Source organism: Tetrao urogallus (genome assembly GCF_951394365.1).
Source record: "Tetrao urogallus genome assembly, chromosome: 10".
NCBI classification, from domain to species: Eukaryota; Metazoa; Chordata; class Aves; order Galliformes; family Phasianidae; genus Tetrao; species Tetrao urogallus.
Genome location: NC_136823.1, coordinates 10,894,475 through 10,906,838, shown reverse-complemented (window position 1 = coordinate 10,906,838; position 12,364 = coordinate 10,894,475). Strand labels below are relative to the sequence as shown.

Here is a 12,364-nt window from a genome sequence, read left to right as displayed (position 1 = left end):
ACATGTAACAAAGCTGATGCCCTACACCATGAAAATGAAATATTCTAAAGTTTTCGTTTTAGCAAGCTAGATTCTACATATTAGCTGTGAATCAGTTTGTAGCTCATGTTGAGTTTCTCCCTTTCCTTGTTCCCTCATCCCAAATAATCTGCTGAATTCTTCCAGCAAAACTTGAAAGAGAAACGCAATAGAATTGTACTCACTGTAAGTGATGAGCTAAGACTCCAAGTGTCGAGAGAGGTTGGTTTTTATCTTTGTGTTCCCTTTTTTGGGAGGGATTTTGACAGTCACATAAATTAAGCACCTTGATTATGTCTCATCTACGAACTGCTGCCAGGTTGCTTGTAAACTGGCCACTACCTTCTTATTTTTTATATATTTTATTATTATTATTTTTTAACTCTGTCAACACTTGTTCTTTACTGATATCCCAGAGTATCACATGCATGTGGGGTTTTCGGCTGGTTTACAGAATATGCAATTGTTAGAATTTCATGGGAGGGGAAAAAGAGCTGTTAGTAAGACCTGCCTCGCTGAAAAACTGCTATTTCTACTGGAGGGCAGTGGAAGAGGTTGTACATACTGAACTTATCTGGACTGCAAACACCTAAGTAAGTATAGAATTGTATAGGGGGGAAATTAAAACAGCCTTTGGTTACATTTTGAGGTAGTAATTTAAAGGTTTCTCATGGTGGTGTACTAATTGCCTATAAAATGACGTATAGGAATTTGATAGAACGGTGTATGTAATGGTTTTTTTTATTCTCAATGAGGTGTGTGTGCACATATGTGTCTGTTTTTTTACAGAATAAGGTATGTCATGCAGAAAAATATTGTGATCTTTCTAATCTTGCACATATTTATTTGACAGTTATACTGATGTTGAATTCACATGAGGTCATTCAGAAAAGCTTTTACTTCCTGTGCCTTTTTGAACTATGTATGTGTCCAGAAGAATGCTTTTTTTGGTTGATGACTTAATGGGAAAAGAAAAAAAAGTATGCAGGTTACATCCAACTTCAGATCCCAATTCCTGGACAGTATTTTATCCTCTGGTTGAACCAGTTTTATTTTTCTGTCTTTTGTTTAAGTATCTGAGCATTGAGGTGTCTCTGTTCCTTTCATCCTGAGTTTACAGCCTATGCCCAGGGATTCTTGTTACCCTCTCAGGTGGGGTTTCCAAACCAAACTCGCTGGTAGGGGAGATCATTTACTTGATGGCTGTGACCACAACATAGAATCCTCTCCTGAAAGGTAGGAAGGTTGAGGAGGAATCATGCTGAAGGGACAAGTGATTGTTGCTCAGTGCTCACCGTGCTCCATCTCTAAAAGCTGAGACTCCTCAAGCTGCCAACGCCTGTGTTATTCTGTTCTCAAGGACCATACCAGTTCTTAATCTAATACAGTGGCCAAGGAACACTCCATCTTTTTATGGGACTTGCAACTTAATCTTTCTACTTCTGAAAATGTACCTCACTCAGCTTTGTAAGTGAATGTAAAGTGCTAACCTCTTGGAGCCGACAAATGGATCACTTGGCTTGAAGTCCATTGCTGGCAATGGATGCCTGAAGAACTACTGGTGCAAAAGGGTTAATAAAGCTTTTTTTTATGGTCAGCTTGTCACTGGGTATTGTTCTTTATATGGTTGCACCTGACATAAAGTTAATGGTCAACGCCTTTGTTTCTGTAGAGCTTGTTTGGTTTTTTCCTCCTTTGTATCTTCACAGTAGCAGAGTGGAGTCCACCAATCCATCCTTCAGATTAAGGCAGAGACTTCATTTTATAGCTGTTCACCTGATCTGTGGTTAATGATAAATGGTAAGTGCTTGGCTTAGTTGTGCCATGGCAAAATTGTTACCCAGGACATTGGTCAGGTTTTTAGGGATAGAGCTATTTGCATCAACAACTGAATGAGAAAAGCATTGCTAGCAGGAGCCAAAGGAGCAAATTAAGAGCATTTATTTTATTTCCTTAGTTAAGAAAAGCAATGAGTGGTTGCCTGACGCTCCTTTCCTTTGGGTCTTGCAGAGGTAGGAGGAGTTTCATGAAGTTCATGATGTTCTCACACTGCAAATAGCTTAAGCTCAGGCTGGAGCTACAGAAACCTTTTTCTAGAGTGCTATCAACCCTATGTTAAGTAGTAAAAGCTGTGCTGTCAAGTAAAATAGTACAGTATTTCTTCTTTCTCCTTATCCCTTTGTTCTTGGTTGTGCTTTTTCTTTTCCTTCCTGGCAGGTGGGCTGGAACGGAACATCAGCCTTCTGCCGGTCTGCAGAGAAAGAGGCAGCACGTGTTTGTTAGAACAGCACCATGAACCACGTGTGCTGTAGGGTTCTCTTGCTGCTGGGATCATGCTCCTTGCTAGCTGTTTTCCTGGCAGGGTTGAGTTCCTCCCCCATTTAATGGCTGGGTTTGGGTGCCTCATCTTCCCTGAGGTGGGCTGCAGAGGTGAGATGTGTTCCTATGGATCGCTGCACTTACCTTTTTCTGTATGATTGCCTGTGCTCTCTCAAGGGCCCGTTGCAGTTTCTCCTCCTGCAGCTGCTTCTGCTGTTGTTCCTTTTCCTCTCTCAGCCTTTTGAAGGGAGCAAAAAAAGGAGGTTGGAATGTGCACAGATATACAAATATGCTTTTGACCCATTCCTTTTCTAACTGTAAGACCACTGGAATTCAGGGATTTGGATATAGATGATGCTGGGTTTTAAATGCTCTTTGAAGGTTTTTGTTTTGTCACTCTTTTGTTTTGATTTTCGGAGGCAGGCCGGGGCCAAGGTTTGGTCAGATTCCTTCACAGATTCTTCTGTTCCATCCCCAGAGCAGAAAAAGTGTATCTTGCTTCATCAAATCACAGAATCATTTTAATTGGAAGGGACCTTTAAAGGCCATTAGTCCAACTCCTTGCAATGAACAGGGACATCCACAGCTCCATCAGGTGCTTAGAGCCTGTCCAGCCTGACCTTGGGTGTCTCCAGGGCCACATTTCTTTTGTAAGTGAAGAGTACAAAATCATTCACAGAACATAGAGAGGAAGTGTCACACATCCTTTCTACCATAAAGGCAAAGAAAGACTCAGAGAAAGAAGTACAAGGAAAATGTCACTTTGGCTTTAAATTCTCAAAGTACTTTTCTTCAATGAATCTGATTTACCCAGGGATGGCCAGATACAGTCAGCTCCTCAGTTATGTCTTTGCTGTTTGCATGGGAACTTCCATTTGTGTAACAGAGCCAATGGCAATGTCTAGGAACATAAATTTGTTGTGTTAATTGACTCCTGTTTTAATTAAGAAGCACAATTTAAACTGCAGAGATTTGTAGAAGAAACATTTGAAAGCTGGCATTGCTTACAGGTGCCCTATATTCTTAAACAGAGGAGTCATTTTTTGTTCAATCAGTTCAATACAGGCACTTTCCTGGCCTCTCCTAACGCAGCTCTGGGCTGCTGCTTGCTGATCGAGCTGCAAGCACTGGGAGTGTGAAATTATCAGAGGGCTAAATTGGGATGTGGGTCCCCCGGGCTTTCAGATTACTGTTAATGTTTCCTATTTCAGGGGCTTTGATTTTGATTGTCAGTAGTTAAAAATAGAGGCCTCAGTTCTAGGAGTTCTTGTCTTACCTCATTCTCTGTTCTTTTTTCTTGACTTTTTCAATCTCTGCTATCTTTGCAGGTGGAATTCTTTCCAGGTTGTCCAGTAACTCAATGAGCTTTTTTTCTATTGCTGCCAGCATCTCCACTGTCTCCATGCCTTCCCTGATTTCTCCAATGCATTGACCATAGATCTCCCTCACTTTTTTTCTCAAGCTTGCAAGCATTTTATCCTAGAGAAAAGAGGAGATATAGTGAGATGCACCAGTTGGATCCTGCCTGGTTAGAACCACTATATCCCTCTAAAAGAATAGAGAAGGAAACCAGAATGCTTTCTCTTAGAACTTGATTGCTTGCTTCTCAGTTTGCTTAGCAGTGCCTGGGATGGATGGCTATGGCTGGAGGAGCAGCTCATGGCTGTGCTGTCCCACTTTACCTCCACCTTGGGGTGTACCTGGACATCAGCTTCACGTTCTGAGGAAAAGTCTTCAACTCTGACCTTCAGGTCTGCTGCTCTCTCTTCCAATTTGGTGACAGTGGATTTCAAGGTGAGCAAAACTTCTTTCTGCTGCGTTCTCTCCCGATCCCTGGGCCAGAAGAGAGAGGAGCTGTTTGGAAAACTATTCTCAAAACATCTGGTTCCTCTGCTGCTTCCACCCAGGCTGTCCCCGCTGCTGCCGGTAGGTGGAAGCATCACTACACTCCATTTCTGGGCGACTTGCACCTCGGCTCGGAGAGCAGATTGGGTTTTCCCGGGATAGCAGTTATTGTGGGGGGGAAGGAGGGGGGAAGAGAGCACAGCTAAGTAATGCTGTAGGTTTTGTGACGAGTCAGTGTGAGAAGTAGATTCCGTTTAAAAGCACTCACTTCAAATGAGAGGCACTTCAAATGAGAATAGGTGTGTCTACCTGCCATCTGCAATCACACTTGGGTCTGCTGCCTTCCTCTAGGAAGGGTTTGAGTCAAAACAGGCACTGGTCTGGATCTCTCAGGATGAGCCTTGTTTCTGCCTTTGATCTTCCTTTAGAAGAATTACACCATCCTTCCTGGCTTACAGCCCCCAATGCTACACGCATCAGCTCCCCAGCTTGTGCCTTCAGGGCTGTGCACCAAGGTGTGAGTACACTGCATCTGATAGGGAAGAAATTCTTCACAATAAATGTGGTGAGGCACTGGCACAGGCTGCCCAGAGAGGTGGTGGTGCCCCATCCCTGCAGACAGCCAAGGTCAGGCTGGATGGGCTCAGAGCACCTGATGGAGCTGTGGGTGTCCCTGTTCATTGCAGGGGAGTTGGAACAGATGGCCTTTAAGGGACCCTTCCAACACAAAGGACTGTTTGAAAGTTGGGGCGTAGGGACCCCCCTCCCACCACTCACCACAGGGTCGCACTCACTTCCTTTTCTGTGTGTTGATGAAGGTGTGTTGAAACTCATTCATTTCTTTCTCTGTCTCCTGGAAATTACAGAGGTAGGAGAAATTCTGTTCCTCCATTTCCGTTAAAATAGACAGCAGTTGTTGGGGGTCAGTAAAATACAGCTCAGGCTCCTGGAACAGAAAATGTGTGATATTTATAAATAACTGCTTGTGTAGTGTTGCAGTAAGGCTATAAGCAAGGTAAGGGCCTGTGCTCCTGATCCCAGCTGTTCTTTCTCTGCCCACGTAAACATAACTACGTAAACCTGGAGGCTTTGTCCTCAGCTCATCCTTGTTCTGCTGCTTTGATTTGAAGAAGGTGCCCTAAAGCTTGCATATGTTATTTAACAGCATTGGTCAGTATTGAAAAAAGTATTTTTCTACGGAAATGTTGCCTAAATAACATGTAATTTGCAGCTCACTCTCAGAAAGAGACGTTTCCATGGTTTTTTGAAACGTAGAAACCGTTCAATATCAAAATAAAATGTTTTTGTGACCCTTTTCTCTCAATTCCAGATGAAAACATAAATCTGGGTGAGAGGAACGAGGGAAATGCCCTCTGGTGCCTTTGCTTACTGGAGTTATTTGTGGCTTTCCCCCAGCAGGACAGTCAGGCACAGCCCCCAAACACTGCTATGTGACCCCAATTAAATGTGCTTACTTAGGGGATATTACTGAGCAGACCCTGGCCTAGTTTAAAGAAGTTCTGTCATGCAGCAGAATGGCTCACTGGTTTCTTATGGCAGTGGATGTGGGTGCTGAAAGGTGAGTGTTTTGCACCTGCTGATTTATTTTATTTTTTTCACTCCTGTAACCTCCAGGGCAAAGCCTTTTTCTGAAGCTTTGCCTCCTTACAGACAAGGGCGGTGAGATTTGTCCTCAGCAGCCAATGTGGTGAACTCAAGAAAAGCAGGTGGTAAGGCTCATTTCAGATTGCATTTTGGGGAGCAAAAAGTGTTGCAAACATTTGAGGGAGAAATCTTCCCTTTTGGATATAGTGAAAACTTCATTAACCTCAACGCCTCCTACTGTGATCATATCTTGTTGCAGGGTGGGGAGCTTTGAAATGATGGTAGGATTTTGGAAAAGAGAGGAGAAAAGCTAAGCCAAAATATTTAAAATATGGCTTGCAAAACCATGAATATTCATACATATATAAACATATAGTTATTGGCAACGGTAAGACCTCAACCCACAAAAAAATGGTTAGAAGGTGACGGAAATCAGTAATGTCAATACGTGACACAGGACAAAGTTAAATATTTCAGTGTTAGGCTTCTGACCTCATCTTCATCCGAGCAGGCTTCAGTCTCTTGATCCTCCGATGAATTTCTGAAAAAGCATTTTGTGTTATCAGGCCCTCAGAGAAACGACAACTCAAAAGAGACCTTGTTAATATACCATGAGTGAGGCAAGCAGCCAATGCTGACACCTACAAGCAGCCTCTGGCTCCAGCTGCAGGTAGCTGGCAGCTTCCCGTGTTGGCTGTTTGCTGCTGATCAGTCCCTGGAGCATTCACAAGTATGGCTCCTCTTGTCTGTGGGCTGCTGAGGGGTCAGTAGGAGCTGTAACCTTGGCCCACAGGAGGGGCGAAAACCTCAATTTGTCTTCATAGTGCCAGGCCCACCTGTGTCCACATTAGCAGTGGTTTTGTGTAAGGGGTGACCCTGTCTATGGTACAGATGCCTCTTACTGCCTGGGGCCTGTTACTGAAAGAAGATGGCAAATGCAGTGTCTACTTTGTCCTTGGTCCTCCACTGACGACCAAACAGCTGGCTGTGGCCAACAGCGCGAACCAAAAACTCAGCCACAAACAGGGCACAGAGAAGCTTTGCTCCAGAACGGTGCCCAGGTTCTACTTTGAGGAGTAGGGTTCCTCTGTTCCAAACTCCCAGTCAGTTGAGTGCTCTCTATTATTTAAGTTTATTGAGGTTTGTTTGTTTTTTTTTGTTGTTCTTTTGTCAGATACTTACGGATTTTCTGTTGTGAGAGGTTTCAGGAGGCTTTTGAGCCATGGTCTGGTCCCAGATAATAAACTTGTGTTCAAACTTTCTGCAGACGGCAGAGAAATGGGCACATCTATACCACTTATACTCATCCCAATGGTCAGACCCTGGCCTGGACACAAGAGGAGATGGACAGTTGGAGCACGAGGCTGCACTATAAAGGAGTGGGCAGTTCTGCCATGGCACTTACCCTTCTCCGAGGCACTTCCTTTGTCAGCTTTGGATGCTGTTTTCAACTTCTTTTCATGCTTTTTTTCATATTCCTCCTGCCATTCTTTTGGAGATAGCTGATAGAGGAAGTCTCTGTACATCTTGTACTCTCGCAGAGAATTCTCAAATCTGGTTATATCACTGGGGTGGGAAAAGTGGGCAGTTTGTTAGCAGGGAGGAAAGCCCCTGTTTGAGCGAGTTGTTTTTAACCCTTGACACTCAACTACACCTAGAGAAGGGACAGGGAGCTCGTGTCCTCGTGCACACGGAGATAAATGTGAACCTCTCTGTGTTGCAGGGGCTGGTAAAGGCTAGGCAGGGATAGTGTGTGATTCTTACCTTTGGAGGCTCATTATTTGGGAACTAATTGCGTGGATCTCCACTATTTTCTTTGCTTTCACTGCAGATTCTTTTTCAGCACTAGAGAGAAATACAGCAAAATGAGTCACAAAACAGTTTAGCAATAAAGAGGTAGTGAGCTGAGATGCATGTAACATGGATAAAAAGATGGGGAGGAACCCTAGAAACCTCTCTGTTGTAGGTGAGGACATACCATCAGTGACATTTGTTTCCTGCCTGAAGGCCCTGCCTTGGCAAAGGGAGCGTGGGGTCCAGCAGCACTTCCAGGTCAGAGTGTTCCTAATTTGGCTGCTGCTAAGCATCAGTTTCTGCTCTGCCTTTACGTAATGGGCCGAAGTGCCTGGCTTGCTTTGCTTCAGGGACTGTTCCCGCTGTGAGGGGTTAGGGAGAAGAGTCTGCCTGTTACAAGTATTGTGAGAAGTGGTGGGAACAATGGTGGATTCTTTACTGCAGACAAATTGAAGGCTTCGTTAACGAGGGGATTCCCCAGCTACTGGTTCCTTCTTCTCTTTCATTGAATGTGTGGAGAGAAAAAACTACCAGGACTGTAACTCTGGGAAAACCCAGATGCAGGGAATCTGAGGTTGGATACTATCCAAAACCCTCTGGGAAATGTCAAGCGAAAAGCCTCCTTTATCCAATGCAAAAGAGTTGCACGGATGGTTCCCTCAACTTCCATTACATTTTCAGGGCTTGAATGGAGCTTTTATGGTTCTCCTTCAGGAACTCATCAAATACGGCAATATCCTTCTCCAGGTTGTTTTCAGCCTTTTCCAGTTTTCTTTCCTCTTTCTTTGCTATGTTCTCCAACTTTTGAATCTCTTCTCTCTTCACTGCTATGGCATACTGAAATGAACCCAAAAGATAACGTGGTCACATTGGTTGATACCAAAGGTGTGTGGGTTTGGTTTTGCTCTTGGTCACCTTCTTGCCTTACAGTTGTTGGCAGAGGGTAATGACTCAAACCAAGACATGTCTTAGTGCAAACTAGGCACATAGAGACCAGAGATATTGCAGAAGTAACACAACAAATAAGCAGCGACGAAGATGATTCAGCAGTGTTATAGCACAACAATAGAGATGAATAATGGGGATATTCCAACGTTATTTTGATTTCATAATGGCTCTCAGGGATAAATTATATGAGTAGAGCAAAAGCCAGAAGGTCAGTATATGCGTGTATTCTGCAAATTAAGGGGGAAATAATTGGATGGCAGCCACTGGGTGATGTGAATGGCCTATTTCATTTCTTAGTGGACTGATGGTCTATAGACTATAAGTGTCTTTAACATGTGGCTTGGACAATCAAGTTAATGAGATCTGATATATGCCCTGCTGATGTAACCTCTAGGCAATGGGTCTCTTGAAAACAAACAAAAACCCTAGGCAACAATGAAGGACAATTAAATGAACAGAGAGTAACATTCTTAAAGAAAACCAAGTACCTCAAGTAAAAATATCTCTCTTCTATCATTTATGTAGTCACGGAAAGTTTCTTTTTCTAGTGGATAATCTGAAATGAGGACAAAAAATTCATCAGACGACAGGGAGAAATGTGGTCATGCAAAGAACAGTGAATATGGTAGCAGCTATAAGCATGGATGTGGTTGGCATTGGAGCTAGCAAGACTGATTATTTTAATACCGTTTTGACACTGGTTTTGATCAGTTTCAAATGGACTCTGTAAAAACAAGTAGAATTGAGGGGAGAATCTTGTCCTTACAAAGATCAAATTTGGTTCTCTAGACATTAATGGCAAAGCTACTCCTCTGTCAGAGACAGAAAACGACAGGTTCGTGTCCACCAAAATCCAGCTCCAGGTCAGCTTAGTAAAAATGTCCTCACAACATGAGGTCCTGCAAGCTCTCAGCTGATTTCTGTGCTGCCTCCCAGGGCTCACAGCTATTGTGGAAGCCACAGGGGATCTGGAACTCAGGCTGCCCTGGTGATGTGACATCTGCTGCAAATGTAAAGGCATGAGATGGACACAGCCCAGCCACACACAGGCTATCAAGGTGAAGCAGGTAACTACTGTGCCTACAGGAGCTCACTAAGGTCAGCTAGGGCTAAGTGCCAGTCCCATCCCATTTTTGATTTAGGCTGCTCTCCAGCTGAACAGCACTGCTACGAAGACAGGAACCACTTCCTACCTTTTTTAATGGCTATCTTCCAAGAAAGACACTCCTGAAGAGCTTTCAGTCTCTCTTCATCTGTTGCCTGTTTTCTGTTTTCTTCTTCCTCTTCCTTTTGCAAAGCTTTCCTAAACCCTTTTTCCTTTGCCTTGTTTTTAGCAGAGTAAGTCATTTTCTCATGAATTTTCATGGTCTTCATCTTTTCACGTTCCTATAGGAAGTCAGTTATGTGGACAAACTGATAATCTGTTTTGTCTGCTGTGGTTTTTAGTGACATCAAGTGTTCATTCACAGTCTAGAAATTTGCAGCTACTAATAACCTGATGATGTAAATGCCTAAGTCTGGGTTAAGAGAAGCTCTTGAAACCCACTCCAAAGCTTTCTGGAAGGTGAAATGTTTGTATTCAGTGCTTTCACATGGGCTGAGGTCTGTAATTTGTTGCCCTCTGTACAGATTGGGTGCAGGTGAGGCAGAGGGCATTGCTCAGCAGACATCCTTGGTGCCCTTCCCCATACTTAGTGACCTTGAACCCAAGCTAAAATCAAATTATCAGTCAGCTGAGGAGGCTTGCATAAGCTTGTTGGGAGGCTTCCCTTTGTGATTTAGTAACAAAGACCTCTTGCTTTCACATCACTGCTTGGTTTCTGCAGCTGCATCAATGCTTAGGCCTTTCTGAGACATCATAACCTCTCTGTGATTTCCCAGTGCTGCTGGATCATGTGCCCTAGAGAAAATTCTCAGTGGAAATAAGAAAGAAAGAGACATTCCAGAGACCCAGCTCTGTTGGGTTGTAATTCATTGTTTTATGGAGAGAAACTTAAGGCATGAAGCCCATGTTCTCTTTCTTCCTAGGGCTGTTGAACTGGAAGGAGAGAGACCTTGCACCAAAATTTTCTGCAGATAATCAACACTAGCAGCACTAGCAGGCATCTTCTCCAGGAACAGGAGAAAGTGGCAAACCTACCTTTGGGTATGGAAGCAAAATGATAGTGCATAGGTTGTGCAATAGCAACTAGCAGGTCTGTGCTCACACTGCTCTGTGTAAGGTTAATCTCACATCATGGATCTCAGTGAATTTGTAGCTGATAAAGGGGAATCTGAGCTGAATTTAGCAGGTATTGTTTTCCTTATGTATGGTCCTGTTTTACGTTGGTTAGTTGCCTGCCCCAGTGGGCCTCTTGAGTAACACATGGATGTAAAGAACATACATACCTCCTTTGCCTTTTTTCTTTCCTTGTTTCTTATTGCAAAAATATCAATATCTGGAGGAATTGTAAATGGATTTTTGTAAATGGATTCTTTATCCTCTTCTGGGAATTCTGCAAGAAATGGACAAGGATGTAGAAGATACAAGGCAGGATGTCAGAACCCAGTGCAAAGAGACTTGGATCTGCTGCATCATGGCAACATGTCTCTTGAGTTGGCTTCTGGTTGGTGGCAGTTGCCTGCTCGCTTTAACGTTTAATATTAGCATTTAACAAACTCAATCTATGATTAGAAACCTCAATATACTAAGTGCCACCTGGGTCTCTTCCATCTCTTGTTACTGGTAGGCATGTAGTCCTCTCTGGAGAGGCAATGAGGTGAGTTTAAGATATAAGTCATAACTGTTAATGTAAGCTTAACCCCTTTGTTGTCAAAGCCTGAAGACAATTAGTTTATCTGTAAAATAGGAACGTTTAGCCAGGCCTGATTCTGGAGAGCAGGGCACTGTTTACTCCTGTGCAAGGAGATACTCGGCTTCATGATTTCATGGTGGGATATAAAATCAACTTTGATAGATGCTCAAGCTCAAATTAGTACCTGAGTGATCAAGAAAAAAGGGAGTAAGGACCTCAGACCTTGGCTGTACAAGGAGATCTATCAGAGGGAAGATTCATTCCTTGCCCTTCTGCAGAGCCAAGAGCTGCGTTCCTTTGCATTCTGTCTTCCCATACCCTAACCTCATTTACTGAAGTCTTTGTTCACTGTTTTCCTCGGGCAGAACACTTACTGAAGCTTTTGGGAGCCTGTCTTATCTGATCATGGGCAGAAGACTATGAACACAGACCTCTCTGACCAAAGAATGGAAAGCTGCTGGAGCATCGTGACCTTACCTGACACAAGGTAGGTTTCCATTCCAGGTTTAGAAGAGAGACTCTCACAAACTGACTCTTCATATACAGGTGGCATCCTTGATTCTGGCCCAAAGAAAAGCATAAACAAATTAATCAACTGAGACCTGCTGGAGACTGATGCAGTGAGGTTTTACAGCAGCAATGGACCTCGGGGCTTTCTGGATCTTAACCACCGAGTTCCAGTTCTGATCCAAACCCACACTTTCATCTGCACGTTGCTGGTTCGCAAGCAACAGTTTTATTCCCTGAAGCTCTTACCAGAAGTTGTTCCAGCACTGTGAGTGCTGTGGGTTTCTTGTGATAAGGCTGAATGATTGCTGGACAGCACAGACATGCTGTAGGAAACTTGGTCACGTTTAATTTTAGGCTGGCAAAGCGATGAAAGTTAGTTTTTAGTTTCTCTGAAACCAGTCTCCTTTGTAGTCTTTGCTGCAGGTCCTAGGGGAAAAGGCATAATTGTAATGATCTCACTCACAGAGAACAGATAGATCATTGTTACAGTTATCCTTGAATCAAAAAAGGCAGAGTCCTGGTACTGGTTC

The 12,364-nt window shown here is 43.5% G+C and overlaps 1 protein-coding gene across 1 annotated transcript; it reads right to left on the bottom strand.

The window, feature by feature from the left end:
* Positions 1 to 2,155: 2,155 nt before the first annotated feature.
* CFAP100 (cilia and flagella associated protein 100) lies at positions 2,156 to 12,156 on the bottom strand (the record flags this gene model as incomplete). Its single annotated transcript, XM_079540102.1, has 14 exons — positions 2,156 to 2,269; positions 2,482 to 2,575; positions 3,614 to 3,816; positions 4,038 to 4,170; positions 4,977 to 5,128; positions 6,280 to 6,328; positions 6,970 to 7,353; positions 7,552 to 7,632; positions 8,255 to 8,418; positions 9,018 to 9,085; positions 9,723 to 9,915; positions 10,918 to 11,024; positions 11,802 to 11,885; positions 12,081 to 12,156. The coding sequence occupies 14 exons, from the start codon at positions 12,154 to 12,156 to the stop codon at positions 2,156 to 2,158; spliced, it is 1,902 nt and encodes a 633-aa protein (XP_079396228.1).
* Positions 12,157 to 12,364: the final 208 nt, after the last annotated feature.